Here is a 26006-nt window from a genome sequence, read left to right as displayed (position 1 = left end):
CTTGCTGTGAGGTGACAATGCTACCGCAGCAACACCACCGCAGTCCCCTAAATCAAAAGGTATATTTATTTATTTAAGCTTGAACGTTGCTGATCCTGAATGCAGACCAGACAGTTTATGCACTATAAATGTACATAAAACACTCATGTATACTTTACATCTACATATCTAGCTTACACATGTATCGACATGTATAAGCTGATGCACATAAGGAAGTTTAAAACTTGTTAACATGAGTCTCAAGACTAAGAAACTAAGTGTGATTCAAGAGAAGTAAAACTGAACTGTGAAAGGTCCCTATAAGCAGTCTGTACAGGGGGAGATAAACTCACTGCTGTACCACAGAGAAAAGGGAATCCTCACAGGATGCAGCGATTTTGGACTTAGCATGCATTTCCTTACAATTCCACCTACATTTTTCAGTTGCAAGGGTCACGCTTACTACTCTCAAACTTACAATAGGAATGTGTATGAGTTTACTTGCATCTTATTTCTGAATATACTCTGAATACTTCTTATATACATCAATATTTACATGATTACATTTGATCACATCCAAATGGACAATGCTTCTAGATCTTATATTACTCAGTCATATGTCTATATGTATCACTTTAATATCTTAAAGCAACTTTTCTATAATGAATTTGTAATTTCTCAACTGGCTGCCATGTCCTGTATCTAGTGTTTTTCTCCACGTGCTTCTGCTGGACAGGGCACTGCCCAGCTGCACTATACTTGTATACAAAGGCAAATTGTTAAATAAATATTTATCCTGGGTGACCTTATACACCAAGATCAAAACCTCACAGTTTCATATAAGAAGAAGAACAAACAGAAAGTGCATGATCTCCCAACGTATTTTAGTTGTTCTGATAGTATATTGCTTTATGTGAAAATACTCTGAATACTTTCTACGTTTCTCTAATTGCACCCGCATTTCAAACGGTGACCTAACACTCTGAACCAACTATATAACGCAACAAAAATGTGGAATCATGATTTCTTTTTTTTTTTTTTCCATAATAAATTTTTATATTTAATATATTCCTAAAATCAGTATCATGCTAATATAATATTGAAGACCTTTTTATTAATATTTTTGTTAGTTTGTTTCAAGTAATTTCTGTGCTAGTATATGTTTACAAGCTTAAAATTATTCCATGATGTCTTATGTGGTTCTAGCCAATTTGTGGCTATATAGAGTTTCATCAGCAAAAATAGCTCTCTTGGAGGAATGTGTAGAATCATAAATTCCCATGACAGTGTAGAACTTTGATAACCCATCTTGTTCCAAAGTTTTGTTTGATCTGCACAGTATGGACAAATTGGAGAATTCCTACCCTCCCAAAACGTCAGCACCACAATTCATAAATTATGCTATGATAAGTAGAGACCACAAAATAGTGTAATAGCTGTTTTTTTTTTTTTGTTATTCCATATGCAGTGGACAAAAAATATGTAGTAGACCAGTTTCTATGTTAACACCTTCCTCGGTACAATGTCATTACATACCTAAAGATCAGTCCTAAAGTGTTAGCAGTATTTTTGCAAACTTCTTATCACTATGACTATAAAATCTGAAGTTAACATCACTTGATCTGCCAGACATTTAAAAAAAAATCTGTCTTTTAACCCTTGTATCATTCACTTTAGTCCTTAATAACTTAACAGAGGTCCAGCAATACTGACTGTGCTTGATGTGGCGGTGCTTAATGGTAGCTGGTACTTGTCTCCTACAAATCAGTTACTCTAAAAATATTTAAACCATGAAGCTCAGCAAACTAAACTGAGAGCTAAAGAGCAAAGGTTTGTATAGGAAGTGCGTGTGTGACACTGTGCATATGCAACATGATGCAAATCTTGCATTAACAATAAGACTTAGAACAGTTATTTTCTAGGGCGATTTCAATAAGCAGAAATTAATTACATGCATATTACCTTGAATATGGATCCGTCTGACAGAGGCTCACAGCCAAGCTTTTCTATGTTTCCTCCAATGAAGAAAGTTAGCACCACAATAATCATCAGTACCCAAGAGAAGATGAAACTAAATCCCACACCACTGTAAAACAAGAAACACAAAGTTTGGAAGAGCAGCAGGCAAGACTGTATACTTTTTTAATCTATGCACACAAAGTCAGCTGAATCAGAATCAACTGTCTATTTTTACAGCAACATTTATCAAACATTAGTGCCAAACATTTCAAAGTCAAAGTAAACTTTATTGTTGATCAGATCTACACAGCAGTGCAAGCTGAATGAAATTACATTGCTTTGGTCCCAGTGCAAGACATAACAATGAACACATAATTTGAATGACAGTAAGACTAATGCACATACAGTAATAATTAAAATATTAACACAATAAATTACCCCAATTGGAGAAGACATTAGACAGTATTATACTAGTAGGTATTGCAAGACTATAACACACATTGTGACTGCTTAGAATATTGCACTTTATCAGTTGTAGTATGATATATTCTGATGCTCATAATGCACATCTGTTTAAGCTCAGCACTTGTTCAGAACTTGTTGTAAGCACTAAATAAGCTACAAATTACTACAGCACTCAAATTTCCTCACTTGTCTAGAGGAAAACAGTTTTTAGTACTTAATAAATAAGCACCTATCCAGGCACGTCTCCTGTCTACCTGATGAATCTGGGCATCTTGGGGCAATGTAGCAATTGTCTCATGTACACAGACAACCCTATCCTCCTACCACCCAACACTACAACCTGTGAGAGATGCACTTATATAGCCAAACTGGAAGCAAAGCTCTCTTCACCCAAGACTGGACTAGACAGTCAAGAGGAGAAGGTACACACTTGCACCACACCACCCTCATCACATAGTCCCTCAAAACCTACACCACCAGAACACACACACAGAAACACAAAATACATACCTCCATTCACGGAGGCTCTCAAAAAATATCTGCCCAAGCAACAGGGACCTCCAAAGCAGAAATGCAAGCAACCTCCACCCCTCCCAACACAACCCAAATGACGCATAGCCCAGAAACTCAGTGTGCCACTCAACCACAGCCCATAAGGCATAACAATGTACCCAACACTCTAGTCATAGGTGACTCTGTAGTCAGGCACATTGATGTTCCACACATCAGGCTAAACAAGGAGAAAGTTACTGTCAGCTGCCTGTCGGGTGGCAGAATCTGCCACATAACGCACACACTCAGGTCACTCCACAACAGGTACAAATATGATTCTGTCATTGTCCATGTTGGTGTGAATGACCTGAGATGTACCTCCCTGAACTACATGAAGAGAGACATGGAGGAGCTGTCCAATTTTGTATCCCTGGCAGGTATGACCCTAGTCCTGAGTAGCATCCTGCTATCACCCATAATTATACCACAGTACAAGGACAAAATGATTGACTTTGACAATTGGCTAAGCTTCTGGTGTCATTCTAAAGGGATCCAGTATTTGTCTGCCTGGGATGACATGATCGACAGACCATGATGCTTTGCCAGAGATGGCCTGCTCCTGTCGCCCTGGGATTCCGGAAACTGGCTAATGCTCTTGCCACCCCTATAGTGCCCTTTTTTAGGCAAGGTTCAAATGACAAATTCACCACCATAACAGGTACAAGCAAGCAAAATCTGAGGGTAACACTACTCGATGCTAGACGTCTAAACCTCAAAATGCACTCACTCGAGGCACTCCTTAAAATAGAGAACATAGACATCTGAGCAGTGACAGAGACCTGGTTCAAGGCAACAAAGAGCACCCCTGCATTACCAGGCTATAATTCATACCACACCTTTCGGCCACCTAACCTGGACTGAAACACTAATGGCAGAGGCGTGTCCATATTCATTAAGGATATCCGCACCTCTAGGCTAGCTGCTCAGCATAATGCATCCGAGATTATCCAAGTGCAACTAACTCTGGGCAAGACCGCAATCCAAACTGTATCTTGCTTCAGATCCCCCACCATGCCCCAGGGTTCCCACTCCTCATTTCTTGATACACTGGAAAATATTAGGGTACAACCTAACATACTAATAATGGGCGATTTCAACTACCCCACCATTAACTGGAAAAACTACTCGTGTACCAACTCTTTTGCTTAAAGTTTTCTGGAATTCACAAATTCCAACACCTTGGATCAACTTATCCACACCCCCATCGGGGGCAGCAATATCCTAGACCTGGTCATTACCAACATGGGCAACTGGTGTTCCACACCAGAGGTCAATTCCTCACTGGTTACATCCAACCACAAGTTAATCACCCTAGACATCCACATACCGCCCCACCCCCCATTAGAGAAATCACAGTAAAAAATTTGTCCAAAGCCAACTTCACACTTAAGACACAAGTGGCAAACTTCATAACACCCATGCAGATGGACAATAAAGGTATGACTGCTGAATCCTACACAAATGCAGTGTATAAACACATACACGAGTGCCTGGATCGTGCTATCCCTAACAGAACCAAGATGCTATCCTCCAAAAAAAGAAAGCCCTTCTGGTGGTCCCCTGCCATAAACTCTACAAAAGAAAGAATCTGTTGCAAAAAAAGAATAAAATCCCATGACTATAGTAACTCCTTAGTCAGCCTCAGTAAGACACTGAGATCCCTCATAAAATCCTCCAAAGCTAGTTACGAAAACAAAATTGCCACTGATTCTAAAGACAATCACAAAGCATTCTATAGCTATGTCAAGAATCTCAACGGCAACACTCAGATCTGCTGAGTTACAGCACAATGGCACTAAATATACAGAACCAACTGATATTGCCAACATCCTGGCAGAGAGGTTCAGTGCTAACTTTACCCCCCTCTCACCCCCTAAGGGCCCATATTTATACCAGAAGAATGTAATGTTCCTGTAATCATGGCTGCACAGGTAAAAAAAACACTCTCCAAAGCCAAGAACACAGCATCCATGAGATGTGACAACATCCCAGGCTGCGTTCTACATGAACAAACTGGCACCCCACCTAAGTACCATGTTCAATCACAGCCTTACCTCAGGCTTTGTGCCCACACTGAATGGCGCACAGCAACAGTTATCCCACTCCACAAAGGGGAGCCACCACAGACTCCGGGAACTACTGCCCCATTAGCCTGACGAGCCTGGTCTGCAAGGCTATGGAACGTATCATCATGGAGCTTATAAACAATGACATTGGTAATTTCCAAACTCTGGACCCTACTCAGTTTGGTTTTGTAAAAGGCAGATCACGTCTCCTAAACCTGACAGACTTCTTTGAAGCGGTCACCAAAGCCGTATATGAGGGTAAGGTGGTTCACACAGCTTATCTAGATCTCGACAAGGCTTTCAACACCATCCCCCACTCGAATTATAGATAAACTCACTAAACTAGGTATAAATCCCTATGTCACAAGATGGGTTGCCAACTGGCTCACTGACAGAACCCACACTGTGAAAGCAGCAGACTCCAAATCCAACTTCAGACCAGTGACAAGTGGAGTACCGCAGGGTTCAGTTCTGGCTCCTTTCCTGTTTGGTATCTACTTCTCTGAAGTACAGGCTAACACAGAAGTTCTTTGGCTAATGAAGTTTGCAGATGACTGCAAACTAGAACCCATAATCAAAACTCCTAATGATGTGGACATCCTACAAAAGGGCCTCACTGAGACAGATGCCTGGTGTCAAAGCCATGGCCTCAAGCTCAATGCCAAAAAGTGCATTGTCGCCCCTTTTGATAAAAACTCTGTACCCATGAACTACCACATAGGCGGTAGTCTACTTATCACCAAAAGTGTGATAGGAGACCTTGGGACACAGGTGGACAGTTGTGTCTCCTTTGATTATCACATTGTCACAGTAGTCAGGAAATCCTTCTACGTGGCACACCTCATCACAAAAGGTTTCTCACCCAGGAAAAAAATTAGTCATTGTTCCCCTCTACTCGTCACTCATCAGACCCATTATAGAGTACAATGTGCCGTTTGGCATGTATCTCAGAAGACACCTACAACAATTGGAAAGGCCACAGAAATACTTCACTAAGAGGATTACCAGCCTCAAACAGATGCCCTATGCATACCATCTCAAAAAACTCCAGCTCTACTAAATCGCATATCGCCTGCTCAGAGGCAATCTCTGCCTAACATACAATGTCAAACCCAGAGCTGTTGGAAATGCTACACTTAAAGAAATCCCAATCTCTCCAAACCACATGCTCTAGGGACCTAAACCTTGTTACCACAATAAACAGAACATGCTGGAGGGATAGATTCCTGTCCCAGAGAGTTCCCATACTCTGGAACAACACTCCTACTACAGTGAAAGAACTGTTGAGAAGTACTAAATAACTTTACAGTACTGAACATGTTGTTTTACAAATGATTGCATTGTATCCATTCCATCAACAATTTTTAACTTAATTAATTTGTTCTGCTTTAAGTAGGGCATAATAGAAATACAAATAAACTATGCTGTAGAATTACAATTATGGAATCTCTGAGAAATAATCTTGGTTAATAACTGCCTGCACAACTGCCAATAAAGGTACGAACCTTTTCTTGGTTGGTGGGTAGGGGTGCTAGTGTAGTGTTAAAACCCAAAACCCTGTTAATGTTAAATCCTTTTGTAAACAAATTATATCATCAATAAATAAATGTTCAGGGTCAAAAAAATCTTTAAAGGTATTCAATTCTTTTTGAATAATATGCCTAATGTACCCTACATCTTCATTATGTTCGGTAACAAATACCATATTAGAACCAGATGCAATAAAAGTGGAGGGAAACTTAAAATCTAGTACCTAGCTGAACAAACCTCCTCACGGACCGAGTTAATCAAGGAAATAGGATATCCCCTATCCAAAATAGTGTGAAAAATATGGTCATCCGATGTCATCGAGACCCCTAACAAAAATTGATGACCCTGATAGACCTTTTTTGAAATTTGGGGTGTTAGCTAAGATAATGCAGATAGCCGTTAGAAAATGAGGGCTTTCTATATATACAGGAACTAAAACTAATACTCTGGAACAAACTACCCATTCATGTCGAGCAAAGCTCTTCATTGGCCCTCTAAGAAAAACCTTGACGACTGGATGGGAAACAGAAAATTCACTCCTGGGATCACTTCTGTGGCACTGCTTGACAGGGGCACAGGAAAATAATTTTCTTGGGTGGCGAAAGCCAGGGAACCTTTTTGGCTAGGTTTATATAGGCCCCAAGGCCGATATCCAGCACAGAAACGTAACACAGATAATGTTTTATTATAATAAAGCCATGATACATGTATCCTCCTTAAGATTTTGAAATGGATTTGCAGATGCCTGTATCTGCAACAGATTTTGTACATTATGCAGTTGTATCATACCTCATTGTGCTACTTAATTCTTGCAAAAGTGGAACACTGCAAACTCATTTTAGGGGCTCTGTTTTGAGAGTCATTACACCATGCAGTAATTGCAGATATTTAAAGTATTTTCTTACTCATTTTTTGTAATTTTTTTCAGGATTTTCCTCTGTAATGAAATACACTATCAGCCAAAGCCTGCATACTTGCGGAGAGTTGACAGACTTTTAGAAGGGAGTGTACACACAAGTGTGTGTGTGTGTGTGTGTGTGTGTGTGTGTGTGTGTGTGTGTGTGTGTACGCACGCATGCATGCTGTGGGTGACATTATGCACTAACCAACAAGTGGCAGTGAATGCTGACTATAATTTTCAAACACACACACTAGATCCACACTGGTAACGTAAGACCTAACGCTATAATCTCTGATTCATAATGCGAGATTCAGGGACCATATATGGTAAAGCATTTTTTCATTAAGGTTTCCATAGTTCAGCATGCTATGTTAAACTAAGTATGCTTTTACAAAGTAAGCACATGAAGAAAATGAACATTCAGGTTTCTGTCTGAAGAGGGGTACTGTCAACGATACACTGCACTAATAATATGAGCACTTGACTGGCTGGATGACTTCCTCTATTTTTCAAGTAATATATACAGAAGCAGAGACCTCAGGCATTTCAATATACGGCTTTTTTAACCCGTCTCAATTAGCATGACAGTATGCATGCAACTTTGAGTATTGAGCAAACCACACTTAGAAAACACCAATGCTCAAACCATACACAAAGATCAAAACAAAACTAATATATTGAACTTTAATCATATCCTGTCTCAGGAATGAGGTCCACTCCTGTCAAGATATTAGAATCTGTCAAACATTTTCAGAAATGAAAAAAATAAAACTGAAACAAAGCTAGTACAGCACAGGAGTGTGAATGACTGTGTGCCAGCGTCTAGAAGTTGCAGTCTGCCCAACAACAGCAGAGCTCTTACCACACTATTGAAAAAATACAAAGAAACTGGCCACTTAGAATTTTTTTTAAACGTTTCCCCTAATACTCCAGGCAATGACTCCCAAGCATAATATAATCGATTCACACACTCAAAAGATGAGCAACTTTAAACTCTGCCAGTCACAATCAAGAAGCTTACATTTAATTTGATTACTTTAATATTTAACTGCCAAGGTGCCTGTTATACACATACATTACTAAATAATCAAAAAATAATGTTCTCTCTTCTAAAATTCACATTTGTTGCAATACATAGAATACAGTCAGGTGCCAACTTAGCAAGAAAGTCACTATAAGTAAAGAAAGTTCCAGCATTTGTTCTTTTCAAGTTCATATATTGTTCATACCATTTCCTGTAAATGAGCAATCCAAACTAATTCAAGCTACTTAAAACTAAAATGTTTTCATCGATGAACAGTCTAGTATGAGTATATGTGTGTGTCCATGTTATCTATGTATGTATATGTATTTATTTGCATTTGTTTACCAGGGTAAAGCCCCGATCACAAAATTACCATTTGCAAGATCAACCTGCTTTACATGTGCAGTAATAGAATAGTACATGTTTACATAGAAATTAACATATGTGATGTACTAACAATCCACTGAATATTCAAAACAGTGTATATGCAGATATTTTCATAAACAGAATAGAAAAATAGGCTAAATGGAGGAGAAAGTGGCCCAAATTAAAGAGGAGAAAGAAAGAAGAAAAAGGAAGGAGAGAAGGAGGAAGAGTGGAAGTTTGAGGAAGCTTGATTATACGGAGTAAGTCATCAAAGGTAGGATATTATGTTTACGTCAGCATGCACATGGCTATGTACGAGATGCATTAAATTCTGTGGAGTTATGGCAGAGCAGTTTGGTATTATCTACCCCCACAGGTATACACATAGTTGAGAGGGCCTATATTACAACGAACTTGTATAAGTTCGAACGTTGTAATACTGAACCCAAAAGTCTGAAAACCAAAAGTAGCGAAGCCACGACACATTGATTTTTTTCCCTGGGCCATTATTGGGGCTTTGCTATTTCCTCCACTGTGGTGCGTTCTCGGAGATGGTATATTTAAGTAGGGGGCTGGGGGCACAGCCCCCCACTTTGGGAGGTGTGGGGGTGAAGCCCCCCACTTCAGTTGAAGTTTAAGGTTTAATTTTGTTTGTCACGAACAGAGATTTTTTTCCCCTGGGGAAAATCGCTGTTCTGTGTTTTCGGACTTTAGGGTTCGATATTACAACAATCGAACTTATGCTAGTTCGACGTTGTGATATAGACCTCAAATGAGAAAGTGCGAGTAAGTAAAATAAGGGTGAGAGAGGGGACCTAATTAGTAGGGTCCTCCTTTGTGGAAGGTGCTGAGATATATGAGACATGCCATTTACTCATACAGTTACATTCAGTCAGAGAGTTCAGTTCGGTCCTGAGTAAGTGACTGCCATAGGTCGCAGCTGAGAACTGAGAAGCTACGACTACTACAATACAGTCTGAACAAAAAGGTTTATAGAGACACACCACCCTAGGTTAGCAACTGATATTACTGGCTGAAGTTGCTAAAATTTTGAATTGAGAGGAATATGGGACTCTTGTTAAAGTACTTTGAAAAGCAGGGAACTAAGAAGACGTCTCTGGCTTGTCTTGTGAGCTACTTAGCCTTACATAAAGTGAAGCACTGATGTTAGTTCTGAATGGAGTTTGATATGAAGTGGCAATTTTTATTAGACAGGGGTTGAAGGGTTTTTGGGTTTTGGCAGACATGGATGCAAACACAGGAAGCCCATTTAGAAGTTGTGTGAGAAGGATATCCCTACCTATAGTTGCTCTAGCAGGGGCAGAGGGGAACAGAGAGACTTTGTTGGGCCAGAAAATTAGATACTTGACCTTGGCTCATACTTTCAATATGTCCTTTGAAGTTAAGGGACTAGTCTTGCCATATACCGAGATATCAAGAATTATTGTCACTGTCTAAGAAATAAGGTGTTTGAGGGGGCTTGGTTAGTCCTTTTGGATGCTAAACAGTATGGACTTGAATTTTCTATGGTTAAGTAACACTTCTTTTTCATCCCCCTGAGACAAGCCAAACATGCAACTCAAATAGGTCTTTTTGAAGTTCTGAGTCAATGGACATTTGAGAAGGATCAGACTTGTACATGACCAAGTCATCATCACATAAAAAGTAGTAGAAGTTGGTGAAGATCCAGAGGGAGTTTACTAAGGAAGACGGATAACAGAACTGAGGAAAGAATAAATCTTGTGGGACTCCTTGGTAAGTGTACGCAGAGAAAAATAGAGCAGATACCATCTTTACTATGAAAAATTTCATGGATAAGAAATCTCTGAACTGACTGATGGATTCAGGTCTGATGCTGACATCTTGAAGATGAATAGTAGACTTGACTGGTTCACCACATCAAAGGCATGGGTAAAAATCAATAAACACATATCTAGTCAAATTCCTTTTATCCACATTGGTTAAAAATGCCATCAGTCAGTGTCCAAAGTGTTGTCAGGGTGCTCAAAAGTCATGCTGGGCAGCAAGTGATGTGTTTTGCATGGATCCCTATCAGAAGCTTGAGTTTTCAGAAACTTGAAATTCATATGGTTGAGACCATAGGATTGGATTTTCTGAAAACTTAAATGTCAGAAAACAGCAAAAAAATCTACCTTTTTTCTACATTTTTGCCAATCCTCACTGTACCATGCTCTCCATTCAACAGTTTTGAGTTTTCGGAAAATCAATCCTATGGTTTCGACCATATGAATTTTGAGTTTCTAAAAACTTGAGCTTCTAATAGGGACCTGTTTTAATATAACAAGTAAGATGGTTTCAGTGAGTTTTTCTAGAATTTTGCCTAGGGAAGGCAGGATGGCTATAGGGCAAAAATGACTATAGGAGGTGGGCTTGACTTCAAGTATGGGTCTGGCAAATGATGGTTTCCAAGTAACTTGCACAGTGTTGGTGAGGAGGCAATGGATATATATGTGCTTTACTCAGGTGGCAATATAATCTCTGCAATGGTAAAGAAACCAAACGTAAATACTGTTGGGTCTGGGTGAAATTTAAGTACAGGTAAAATTTGCTTAGGATTGATTTTTAGAGAAGAGTGGAATGAACATGGGGTGCAGTCTCTTTTTGAGTAGTGTCTGTGCGAGTAACTGAGATGGGGAAAGATTAGAGTGGTCCCGAGAAGTGCAAGGTATGAAGACTACACTGGATGCTTCTTTGTGGGGGTGGAATCATCTTTCACATATATGGTTAACCTCTTTCCAAAAATATTTAGGTGAGTGAAGGAAAGAGGGTTTGAGTTGTAGTTTTTTTAGCTTTGTGTCTACAGAAAGCCTGTTTAGAGCTGTTCCTTGAGTCATGCAATACTAATGGCTGCTGAATGTGGGGTTTTGTTTCTGAAATTTCCAGGCTCTGTCACAGCTTCATTAGAGATTTAAGTTCTTTGATGAGCTAGTTGTGTTGTAGAGTCCTTTAGTAGTCTATACACAGCAAATAAGTTGGTATCTTGAACTGAGAGAGGTTCTTACAATTTCTTGGCAACTATGCTAGCATCAGAAATGGAAAGCACTGGAAGGGGCGTGGCCAGGATGCTGACAGGCTACCGACAGTGCTTTCTTTCTCTGCTACTCTATTTCTGACAGGAAATTTTATTTTTATAATATCCTTGACCAATTTTTTGAACAAAATCAGTTACCTGTTATTACATAGAATATTATCTAAAAAAAATTCAAAATATTTGAATTTTTCCCTGTCAAATTATTCATTTGAAAGGTCTGTACCAGTAGTCTGTGAAACGAGTCATTCAAAGAAAATATCTCAGTACTTGCCTTTAAAGAAAGAACTCCAATCTGTTCTACAAAAACTTCCTTTAAAATGGACAGAATGGATAACAAACTTGACAACTTAAGAAAAATATACCAAACAGATGGAACAGATGCATAAGATTTTAAAACAGAAAACTCGGATACCTGTATGAAAGATGCCCTTAATGACACAAAGCAGAGTATCCGAAGATGAAAACACTGAATTTCTACCGGACAGAATACCTTATTACTAAACAAAACTGATGACTTGGAGAACACATCCAGGAGAAACAACATTCATACTTTTGGACTGCCTGAAAAAAATAGGAGAAAATATGGTCAAATTTCTTACTGCCTGGCTTCCTAAGACTGAAATTGTCTGAAGCTATGTCGTATGGTATAGAAAGAGCATACAGGTCTCTAGTTTCTAACTCTTTACAAAGGTCAGTTATTGTTAAGTTCTTTTCATCTCAAGACAAGGCGCTAATACTTCAGACAGCCTGGTCCAAATCTCCTATTAAACTGGATGACAAACTAATAAAATTTAATGACTACTCCAATGCTGTGATGACCAAAAGGAAAAGTTTTTTTGCCTCTTACAAAAGAACTTAAGAAAAGATCGTTTAAGGTGCATTTGCTTTTTCCTGCCAGGCTCAAAATATTCTTTCAGGATGAAATTGTTCACTTTTAAGACCCAGACTCTGCACTGTCACTTAAAAAAAAATTATACACCAAACTAAAGAAATGGACTGGAACAATGGTACTTTTAAGAGAAAAGCAGAAGTAAATATCGAGAAATCCAATGAGAAGAAAAAGAAACTAAAGGACAAATAACCCTTAGTTTTAGTATAACACTGATGTTAACTGTTTTAATAACAAAATTATTTTTCCATGACAAAGTTCAATTAGTACCAATTACCAGTTGGTAAAAAGTACAAATTCAGTTACTGGAGACATAGGTGAAAGGGAGGAAACGAGGATTTGTTTCTATATAAGGTATTTGTTACTTTCTTTTCCTACATGTACTGCTAAGCTAATATTCTACATTTTATTTTCCATATTAAATATATGCCTTAGCTTAATAAATATTAAGAAATTAACTAACTAATAATATGCTTTATTTACACACACACACACTATATATATATATATATATATATATATATATATATATATCTATGGTTTCACTTCATAATACTGAAATACCACAATACTGAAACTCAGAACACTGAAACGACAATCCTGATAGTTCAAATTCCTGAAAACTCAAAATACTGAAAATACACAGCATACATATACTAACTTTAAACAAGATAAATCATATTACTTTCCACCAAGTATAAGCAGGGGGGCAAGCCCCCCTGCTTCCCCCAAGTGGGGGGCTGCGGCCCCCACACCACCTGCTACTTAAATATATCAACTCCAAGACTGCACTTCACTACACTATGTGCAATCTTGGAGTTGATATATTTAAGTAGCAGGGGGTGCGGGGGGGGGCTTGACCCCTGCTTATATTTGAAGGAATGTAATTAGGTTTTTGTTGTTTACAGTCAGTATATGTATTTTATCCGTTTTCAGTATTCTGACATTCAGGATTTTGATTTCAGTATTTTGAGCTTCCATATTATGAAATTTTCTCATTTTCAGTGTTTTTACATTTCAGTATTATGACGTGAAACTCTCTCTCTCTCTCTATATATATATATATATATATATATATATATATATATATATATATATATATATATATATATATATATATTCTGGTTTCCTTTCTTCATATATTTGTCACATAAATCCTAAAGTGATAGCTTATGATAACATTACACAATAGCAAGTTGCTCACAGTACATTAAATACGTGTGCTGTGAATGGCCTGAATGTTTATGGTGCTTTTAACTCTTAATTCACATGTCAGGGTTGATTGGAATATGTGAGGTGTTGTATGCAAGAGGTTTGGATGTACTTTCTCTAAAAGATATCAGACCTTTATGCTGTTTATGAGTGCTTCTTTACTAATCCAGTGATAAAATGGTGAGTGTACCAGTGCACATGAAGCTGTTTTCTTTTTCCCCTATTTTTTTTCTTTCTTTTTTATATTTTATTCTTATCTAGTCTTATCTGTGATGCCTGGTGCCAGTTTATTCATTGGGGAGAGGTTAGGCGAGGAAAAATACAGTAGTAAAAACAATGTCGGTGTTTTAACAATGGGGTTTCACTTGAAACCTGTCAGTTATTCTTTTGTTCTCCCCTTCCCCTGCTAGGATAGATACACAATCTATTCTAATATAAAAAAAAAAAAAGAGAGAGAATTCTAAAATAGCAGGGAGCAGGTTGGTTTAAACCACTTACATAGCTTTCTTTCTCACTGTAACATGAATGAAAGTTTTTTTTTTTTTTTACCAACAGTGCTATTTCCAACTCACAGAGCAGGGTCTAACGGAATGTTTCTTTCCCACCTTTTTCTCTCAGGAGACAATTTATACCCAGTTCTGTGTGTGTGTGTATGTATGTATAAGAGAGTGGTGCACAACGTCCAGCACCAGGGCCAAATCCGACCCTCGATGCAACACCATCTAGCCCCCAGAGAGCAACCAAAAATTTTTATAAAAAGTAAAAAAATGCTATGCCTTACTCCAGTCATGCAAACCTCCCAGCACGTGCTTACTTACCTAACTAACTGCAGTTGCACACACCTCTAATTTTAGCTGTGGAAGTAACTATACTTTGTTGTTTATAACTTGTAGTCTGTAAACAGTAGTAACTTTCTGCAAGAGTTTGTAATAAGTCATGACTGCAATCCAGAATAAAGTTAAATGCAAAGTTGATGATGAAAACTTGCAATTTTGTGAACGCTGTCTTAAGTAAAAATGCCAGTACCTGTACCTATTGTTAACTCGTAATGACTTACTATTTTTTGAGGTGGCCCGCAGATGCATTATGAATTTGTGTAGTGGCCTTCACCACAAAAAGGTTGTGCACCACTTGTGTAAGAAATACTGGATAAAATGTTGCTTTATGCTTAATACACAAATTCAGCGCAAAGTAGTAAGAAGGAGTTAATTAACTAGTACACTATGCTGCATTTTAACACTTGTAAAACCTGTACTTCTCTCTCTAAATTATATAATACATTTTATAGTACTGTGGCACCATATACAATATAGAATTCATTTCTTCAATTCAGCTTTTCTCCTAAGATTTTATATTATTCAAATTACATTCTGTTCTATTAATTTAAAGAAGGGAGGATGATCTTGTTTATGTCTGTTGAAGTCATCCCCAGGTTTGGTTGACTTGTTCTGCATATCTTTATGACAATGGTTGTGGTGATGATCTGTGTTGGTTCCTGTGTGGATGTGCTTTTTGAGCAGGAAGAAAACAAAACTTTTTCTACTTACTTCTAATACTGACTCACTAGGCCTCTCTCTTCCATTCCACCTATATCCTTCATGATCCAGTTCCCTCTCTTCTTTTTTCTCTGTTTATACATATATTGCATGTCATAACACTTGCAGTATCCCTCTCTCACCCTTTCTCTTTGTATTTAACATCTAGTATACTTACTGGTGTGTATCTAGCATAAGAATTCTATGCTAAATCTAACACCAAGCCTAATACTCCCACACCAAAAATCTCTCTCCCGCTCTATTCTCCATCTTTCTTCACCCAATTCTCCCTCCTCCATTTCTCCCATCTCTTTCTGTACATTATGCTACTTATAGCATAACACTTTCATTATCCCTTCTCTCACCCTGCCCTTGTCATCAAGTACATGTATTTGTTTATATCTATACTGAGATCTCTATGCCAATTACACTGTACAAGTGTTATTAGAATCATTCCTGTCACCTTCTAGCCTCTTGCTCTATATATATTTCTTCTCTGGTCCCCCTCCACTTTACTTTCTCTTTTTTCCTATCAAATCGCATATTACTCAACTTATCAATTAATTTGTTATAGATATTATGGTTCTTGCTGCTACTTTTCCTACTCTGAGCAATTTTGTATCAAGTATGTATTTATTAATCACCATTATGCATTAATCATCTTATATACTGTTGTATTGGTAAATAATGTAACCTTTTTTCTCTCCTCTGTGATAATTCTCAATTTGAATTTCTATTTAAATACAAAAAAGCAACTCATGCATAAATTCTTTGTATGGAGCTTTTCTCCTCAGGCCTGCTCTGAAAATGGGTAATTGGAAAATGTAAAATAAATGCATAAATAAATTAATTAAACAAGTACATACATAAATATTAAAAGCTCATGCTCTGAAAGTTAAAGTCTGATGCATAGTAAAGGAGGGACTGATATGAAAGTAAAACCATGTTTTCCACAAAGTCAAATAAAATTACACAGTCATTTTGATAAGCTGGGAATTTGTGTCCATCTTAAAAAAGACTGTAGTGGGTATGTTGCCAACCATATGTTATCCCTCAGTACAAATATAATTCTGGGAACATATTAGTTATTTTAGACATCACAGTTAGTATTTTACTATTTTATATCTCATAGTATATTCCAGTGAATATATCCCATTTATAGAAGGGACACGTTTTGAAAGATAATTGTATATGTAAAGTCCTTACTAACAGATGACTTTTTAGAGAAGTTTACTTGTTCTTTGAAATATCAAATGTGTCTGCCATAATATCCAAGCATGTGCAGCCTTACAGTCAGAATTGAGTTTAAATAGCTGATTAGTCACATTATCAATAATATACAATAGCATATTAGTAATATAGCATGATTATTATAAACAATGTTATATGTATTGTCTTATCTGTGTTGATTTCTTTCTCAGAACTGAAAGAAATGATTGGATTTATTATAATACTATATAGGCTCTTATAAATAGAATAGAACCAAATGACTACAAGCTCTACTATACTTTACAGTTTAGTATAAGTTTTATGGCAAGCAAATGAGTGTTTATACTCTGAATATTATGTATATATTAATTCCGTTTAATTTTGCCAAATAATTTAGACCTTTCATATATCAACTTTAGAAGCAGTAGAGTGATGCTAGATACTTATTTGCGGGTAGGTGGTAGAGTCTGAATAGGATTACAATTCAAACCAAGAGTTTTAGACTCCATGGGGGGAGATGGAAAAGAACAGTGCTTGTATAGTAGTTTACAAATTAATTTTTTTTTGTGTCTACTATTCTTGTTAGAAAGTTTACAGTTAATCTCAATTATTTTATACTCGTATAAGTAAACAGTTCACTAGATATAATAGTTTTTCCATACCATATTACTTGCAAATGTATGAGGGTATTATATGTAATACTTATTTTTTCCTATTTCAGTAGTATGGCCAACTTGAAATGCATATCAATTACTGTCAAAGGATTAAATAACGGTTGTAAAAGGGGTAGTTTATACAAATTCTTAAAACTATTTCATTCCCAAGTTATCTTTTTACAGGACACATTTAATAAAAGAAGATCTGGACAGACTTAATACTTAAACACTATTCTGTATTGACTAGCTCTCATTATAAACAAAAGAGAAAAGGGGTGACTATTTTATGGAAAAAATTCTGTGCCTCTACCTAAAATCTTGAATATATTTAGTGATGAAAAGGTATGTTTTGTTCAGTGATTTTAGAGATTCAAAGGAAAATATACACTTTGATTAATGTCTATTGGATATCTGGACTAGGAATACAAATAAACAGTTGGAGGAAATAATATGAATATCAAAGGGAAACAATTTTTGCAGGTAACTTTAATTGCATTTTATTTGAAAAGGATACCAACACTAGATGTAAAGGAAGAAACTTGCCTCAGTCAAGGCTCTGATGGAGTTCATTGACCTATACAATATGAAAGATGCGAGATATAATTCAGTTTCCAGTATCAGACTCGTTCTTCTTTACACATTTCTCACACAGGCATGGGACAAAATCACAAACAGATACAGTACACGTTTCAAATGAGATCACTAGTAGAATAGATAATATTAAAGCAGTCTCTTACCTACCATCAGATCATAATGTGATAACATTTGAAGTTGTATTGCATTCTAGTAATAACATCGCAATTAAAATGATTCCAGCATATATAACCAATATGAAAGACTTTAAGGAGTTCTTTAATAAAGAAATTCAAACTTTTATAGAAATGCATCATACAGGTAACACACCTCAGAGATTTTTGTATGGGACTCTTTAAAAGCATACCTTTTGGCAAAATTACACGTTAGCATGAACAAAAAAAAGAAACAATGGGACAAAGAATTGATAGATTTACAGGAGAAAATTGATAAGTTAAAATTAGTCAAAAAGGGAATAATAACTTAACAGAAGAAATAAATAGCTTAAACAGTAAATACAACATAAAACTATGATAAATTTAGAAAAGATTAAGCTAATTATTCATAAATCCTAAATCCATGCATTAACTGGCTGCTAGAACAAAAATTATTGTTAAATCTAACCACTTCAAAGAACTATACTCCTCTAATAGTAAAAAGAAGGTTACTGAAATAGAAGATATTCTGGATGTTTTCAGGTCTTATTTTACTAAGATTAATCAACACAAACCAACAATGGATACACAGGATCTAATTAAAACATTTACAAAAAATATACTGAAAATAGACTGTCAGAGGATCAAATAAAATGACTTACAAGCCTATATAAATATCTGAAATCAAAATTCAAATTAATAAATTAAAACCCAAAAAACACCTGGAAATAACACTATAATACTTTAACTATACAAAATGATGACTAAGGATGCTTTGAGTATTTTACTAGAGGTATTTTCAATAGTTAAAGGACTTACAAAGGTACCACCATCTTGGAAATACACCCTAATTTTAAAATCTGATGAGAACTCAACATAATGTTCTTCACATAGACCAATTTTATTATTAAATGCAGATTATAAAATATTCATATCAATATTTGCCTCTAGAATAAAACAATTTATTCCACTGCCAACAAACAAGGATCAGACTGGGTTTATAATGAACAGGAACACCTATGACAACATCAACAGAATACTATCAATAAGTGATTATATTAATAATTTAAAAAAGAACTAACTTTGGTTAGTCTGGCTATCAATAGTGCATTTAATTCAGTTAATTCGGAGTACTTACAATTAGTACTAGAGGAATGTAATTTTTCAAACAATTTCTTACAGTTAATCAAACTTCTGTATGAAAACTCCTTTGCATACATTAAGATAGGCTCATATACTTCACAATCAATCATGATTACTAAAGGTACTAAACATGGTTGTTCCTTGTCCCCACTGTAATTTGCTCTAGTTATGGAACCTTTTGCAAATTAAATAAGATCAAATAAAAGCATCAAAGGCATACTAGTAAATAAAGATTTAATCCTCAAAATATATTTGCAGATGACACAATATTAACTTTGACTGATTATTGCAATTCTTCTCTTATCGAAGTATTTCAAGCAACTGAAATATTCCAAAAGAAATCCGGGCTCAGTTTTATGAGAATAAGACTTAAATGCTACCCTTTAATTATAACATTAATAAAACAGATAAGAAATTACATAAATACATTGTGAAAGATGGTACAATCTTGTATGACACTACTAAAGATATAACAACCTTTAATTACAATAATTTCATAAAACAAACTCTTAATAGATTAAATATTTTTTCATTATGGAAGAGAGACTATCCTTAATTAAAATGATTCTCTCTCCTAAAATTCTATATATAATACAATATTTACCCTTCCCACTCCCCAAAAACTATAAAACAGTATAATTCTTTGTTTCTGAGGTTTGTATAATTTCCTAATAAGCCAAGACTGGCTTTAAACCATCACATCAGAGATTGGACATCAGGTGGTATTGGTCTTCCAGATTTAGAATTACATTCCTTATCCTCAAATGCTAAGACAATAATTTCTTGGTTAAATAACAATTATAATGCCAAACGGAAAGATATTCAGGGAGGTATTTGGTATAAATCCAATAATTTAACAAAAATCACATTGTATTAAAATAGCTACTAATAAATTTCATTGGTTAGTAAAAGACTTTTACAGAAAACAAAAATAAACCAGTTAACTCTTATTATAGTAATACAATAATGACCTCCTTTAAATTTTTCATTTTCATGAATCCTGACTATAAAGCATGGATTTTCTTTGCATTTCCAATCGCCTATACTCAAAGTAGTATTAATACATTTAATTTAACAACAATGACTACATTTAAGGACAAAACCTGTTATACTGGTATTAATTACCAGACAATGGGAAGTTACAAAATGTTGACCATATCATTAATAAGTTTGAGTTAAGCAAAGATATGTGGTTAGAAATTCAAAAGCGTAGACAATCAGAATATAATTGGAAAGGTACTTCTATCTAAAATATATAAGGTACTTAAGAAATCAACAATATATCACAGAGGAAGCTGTTGGATTATTTTTAGACTTGTTAACAACTCCCCAGTGCAGCCGATAAAAATGAATACTCCAATCTTGAAAAAAAAACTACTTCATCACTAAGATGGAAGATATTCTCTTCGAAGTTCTTATATATCACACCATATAAAGTTGAACTATGTACAATAAAGACATAGGATGCTGGAGATGTAAAACTAAATGTTAAAACTGACTGACAGCATATATTTTACAATTGTATAAAGCTTAAAACACAGTGGGATAACATGAATTCTCTTACAGTCTGTTTTTAATGATACATTTATTTGACCAAATCTCACACCGATTCCCACTTGTGTCACGAAAATAAAATACCCTCTTTTATGGAGTGTCTTAACATTATCAAGAAAAGTCATCGCCAAGAACTGGAAGAATCAGACAACTCCTACTATTAAGGAATTTGTACACTTGATGACTGATGTTAGGCATCTTATACTTATAATCAAGACAAGAACATCTAGAATCACCTCTTCATATATGGTCAAAATTTAAAGAACTGCTGGATAAACAGACTTTAATAGCTACTCATCACATTTTTCCTGTTTAAAATGTTTTGTTTTAGAGAAGACACCATTGTAAACACTTATTTTAGTGGTTGCTTATTATTGTTCTTTTGGATATGTAAATTTGTTTGTTGTTAAAATTTTCAATAAAAACAATTTAGAAAAAAAAAGAAATGGAAAGCACTGGAATGTAAACAACAGAGGCAATATCTGAGTGCAGAATGGGGAACTTGTGTTTTGGCTTAGGCCTGAAAGATGTAATCGTGGAACATATTTTATTGTAAGATTTGGTAAAGTGAAGGTAATAGAGCAGGGATCATTGAAGGGTAGAGGGTGAATGAAGAACAGGGGAGATAGTGCAGGATGTGAAATTAATTATGAGATTAAGGAATGAGTGGTGATTTGATAAGAGGTTGGGTCTAGTGGAGTTGTCTGCTAACCAGAATAATTTGTAATCAAGTAGAAATTCAGTTAAATTGTGTTTTACTGGACCCTAGGGGGACAGATTAAAGTCACCTGGGATAATGATGTGTTTATAATGTTTGATGTGAGAAAGTACAGTCAGTAGTAGACTTAAAACTGGGAGTGATGCTAGGTATGCAAAGACCAGGTATAATTGCTGTGAGGATTTAACTGGAAGCTTGGTTACCAGCCAGGTAGGGTCAGTCAATGGAGGAACTGGCTTGGGTGACAACTGAGATGTTGAGTGTTGATTTGTGCAGTAGCATCATACCATTTCAACCTTACTGCATGGTCAGATATCAAAATTATAGTTATAAATGGGGATGAAGCAGTGTATGTGATGGTGATGTTTTTTCCCCTTATTTTGGCAAGTGAGCCAAGAATCAGTTATGGCTACAACAAGCTAAGGGAGTGGGAGCCCAGAAAGGCACTAATGCTGTCAGTTGTATTATTATGAGTAGGTCATAGGAGAAACAGATGTAGAAGGTTATGTGGGGTCAGACTGATGAATATGCCACTGTTGGGTGGCAAAGGGGGTAGAGAGGAGATAATGATGGCTTATGAGTAGTGGCAGTACTATGATGGCTGATACCAGAAATAGTAACAAGAAAGTATATCTGCGTGAGCACTAGTTAGAAACTGTAGAGGTGGGAAAGAGTGATATGCTTGAAATGATCATTTAGTAAGTGCAAAGTTAGTTATGAAATGAAATTTTATTTGCAGGAGTGGTAGGTGAATTAGCTTGAGGGTCACTAATAAGATCAGGATATTGGCAAAGCTGGTATGTGTTTGTGATGGACTGTGGCCTGTTTAGTAACAGTAAGCTGTCAAATTGGTGTGTGCTTATATAAAGAGTGTGACAGCCAAACATTAAGCCATTGAGTAAGATACCAACTGTTTAAATCTGAGGAACTTGGGGGTGGGGGTTGCTGGGGAATTGGAGGTGGGAGGTGAACAAACAAAGCCACAAGCACAAGTGTAAATAAAATATATACACTTGTATGTATTTCAATGCAGCCAGTCAACTAGCTTTTTCTGAGGGAGCAAAGGAGAGACCTCGAGAAAACCCATGCAGGCAGAGGGAGAAGATGCAAATTCCACAGGCAGTTATCAAAGGTCAGGTGTAAACCTTTAAGATAGGAGGCAGAGATCTCATGATCAAGTCACTCTGCTGTTCATGTGCTGCTCATGCACTAGTCTGGAGTATGTTTAATCCACATTTGTTATTTCTAATGAACCCCATTTACAACACACACATAAATTTAAAGATTGAAATAACTAAATGGTTGTAGCTATGCACTAAGCCTAAAGCGACTATAAACATCTGTTAAAGTTGAACTTCACTACTTGCCAACAGAGTAGAGATTGTTCATAGAGTTGTTATGACTAAAAAGAAAGAATTTCCAAACTTACGCCATAAGCAGATTGCCACCAGTATTGGAGATGCAGCCTCTGGTTGTCGGAGAGGCATTTTTGTCATAGCCACAGTAACCACACAACAGTCCCAGGTAGTTAAAAGCAAGGATGATTAGCACCATGCAGCAAAGAGCAATGCAAAACAGCCACCTATGAACAAAACAGCATAGTTCATCCAGAATTAATAACGATGTCCATCAAACTTTATCAGCATATCTCTCTATAACTGTTGTTACATATCTATAATTCAACACAGTATGCAAAGCAAACAGGTACTTAAAAGAGGAGTTACAATGGATTCCTACCTGAACAGCAGACTTTCGAGAAAAGCAAAACATAGAGGGAGACAGCAACAGATGTCAGGCAGTAGTCTCCTCAGCCAAAATCTAAGCAATTCCATTTGAGGGAACTTTCCTATTTCCAGTGGAGACAGACACATGGTCCATGTCATTAATAAGAGGCAGGACCTTCCACTTGTTAGGAGTCAAAACAAAAAAGACTGATACCTCCAAAGATGAGCAAGCCTGGAACAAAGTGTCACAAGAACTCCACCAGGATGAAACAAATAACTTTTATTGAGAGCTTTTGTCAGGCTGTAACCAAAGACTTCATCAGAATACAACAAAACTTAATACACTCCTATTAAATATACTAAAACCTGTGAGAACACATGATATAATAAGCCAATGAAACTTCTCATAACATTAATTAGAAACAGACTTTCTCAATTTAACACATCCAACTTAAATTCATATACGTGTTTTTAAAGTGAAACATCATAAAACACTTGCCTAAAAAAGTAACAGAAATATTCTAATAATATATCAACAAACAAAAGCTATAGTGTACAGCTCTAACATATAAAAACTTGTAAAAACTATATAACATAAGAAAGCAGCCTTAATAAGGCTGCTAATACTAATGTTGTCATTAAGACCTGGGGGGGGGGGGGGGGCACAGTCAGTCAACTTAATTTGCCAGCATAGTTTCCTGAATTCTAAATAGTCTTCCCAGGGACCCCCTCCCCCACCAGATCTATTTTGACCTATTCAACAACAGCAAATAAAAAACAGTGTGTTGAATGTTTTTCTATATGCTTATACAAAGCATTGTTTTTACCATTTATATCCCTGTGATGTTCATATATTCTGTCCCTTAACTTTCTTATAGTTTTCACTATATAAAACATGTTACAGTGCTGACAGAGCAGCATAAACAACCCCTTTAGAGTTGCAGGAACATTTGCCATTAGGTTTAATGATTATATGATTCAACTTAATCTGGTCACAATTCATGACCAAATGACATTGAGAACAGCCACATTTTTTAGTCCCGATAGTGCCACTAGTTTCAAAAACATTTGCACTCTCAAGTAACTGCTTGATACTTGAGCCTTTCCTAAACACTATCTGTGGCGTGTCTCCCACCTGGTTTAAAATACCAGGGTCACTCCAAAATAGCTGCCAATTTTTCTTTAAAATAGTGATAATACTTTAATGGTCAGTGGAAAACCTAGTAACGAAGGGACAAGAATACTTAGAGGGATTAACTATGTTGGTGGTCCTAAGATTACTTGTAACATCGCCCACCATATTGACTCACAAAATAGGAAGAACGTTCTGATTGTTTCTTCTCCACACAATTTCTCTCTGTACTGTGGAGATCAAACATGTGGGGTACCCTCTGGCCAAAAACAACTTGGTCAATATTTCACTATTTTGTTGTGACCCTGGCATTTTAAACCAGGGGGAGACACGCCACAAACAGTGATTAGGAAAGTAGTGGCAAATTTTCCTGCAACTCCAAAGCGGTTGTTTATGCTGCCCTGTGGCAGCACTGTAACATGTTTTATATAGGGAAAACTAAAAGAAAGTTAAGGGGCAGAACATATGATCACAGGGATATAACAAATGGTAACAAAAACAATGCTTTGTATAAGCATATAGAAAAACATTCAACACACTGTTTTTTATTTGCTGCTGTTGAAGGGGTCAAAACAGATCCAAGAGGTGGTACCTGGGAAGACTATTTAGAATTCAGGGAACTTTGTTGGCAAATTAAGTTGAATGCCTGTGCCCCCCCCCCCCCAGGTCTTAACGACAACATTAGTATTAGCAGCCTATTAAAGCTGCGTTCTTATGTTACATAGTTTCTACAAGTTTTTATATTTTACAGCTGAACACTAAGGCTTTTGTTTGTTGATATGTTATTAGAATATTTCTGTTACTTTTTTAGGTAACAGTGTTTTATGTTTTACTTTAAAAATGTGCCTATGAATTTAAGTTGGATGCGTTAAATTGAGAAAGTCTGTTTATAATTAATGTTATGAGAAGTTTCATTGGTTTATTATGTCATGTGTTCTCACAGGTTTTAGTATATTTAATAGGAGCGTATTAAGTTCTGTTGTATTCTAATGAAGTCTTTGGTTACAACCTGACGAAAGTGCTCAATAAAAGTTTTTTGTTTCATCCTGGTGAAGTTCTTGTGACACTTTCTTCCAGGCTTGCTCATCCTTGGACCTTCCACTTATTTCTTTCTCAAAGAAATTTCACTGCAGCTCTAACTAGCAGAATCTGAGAAGGATGAAAAATGTACATAAATAGCAGACTATTTGTTCGTATATGCTCAAATAACTGGTTGTTACAGGCAACCAGCATAACCATATCTCTCAACTCTCCTTGATTTACCTCATATTTTTGTTCTGTCTTTTGTAATTTTTTTCTGAGAAATCAGAGGATTCAGCAGTACTGCCAGGCATTAGAGATTCATACTTCTTATTGTTAAAATATGCATGCTGATGCAAAAAAACATTGTTCTATTAACTTTTTTTTAAAGAAATTAGGGTAATATTTAAAAATTGTCCCAGAGTTTGAGGCAATATCCCTCCATTACTTTCAGTTTTGCTCAAGATTCTTGAGAAAAGATATTGAGCTCTTACCATCTTTAAGGCAGCCTCATCCAGTACACCTGTTACACTTAACTATGTCCACAATGCTGGAAAAACAAACAAGGATAAAGGAGATGATGAAACTAGGT

At 36.2% G+C, this 26006-nt stretch overlaps 1 protein-coding gene across 1 annotated transcript in view; it reads right to left on the bottom strand.

Moving 5' to 3' along the window:
• The window catches only part of PROM1 (prominin 1), a 1709767-nt gene that overhangs the window by 731541 nt on the left and 952220 nt on the right, over positions 1-26006 (bottom strand). Inside the window, 2 exon segments of the mRNA XM_044062202.1 lie at positions 1942-2065; positions 22968-23120. Coding sequence (XP_043918137.1) covers positions 1942-2065; positions 22968-23120 — 277 coding nt within the window.

This window comes from Protopterus annectens, chromosome 2.part1, assembly GCF_019279795.1.
Source record: "Protopterus annectens isolate FY-2018-M chromosome 2.part1, PAN1.0, whole genome shotgun sequence".
NCBI classification, from domain to species: domain Eukaryota; kingdom Metazoa; phylum Chordata; order Ceratodontiformes; family Protopteridae; genus Protopterus; species Protopterus annectens.
This window is presented reverse-complemented; position numbering and strand designations above follow the sequence as displayed.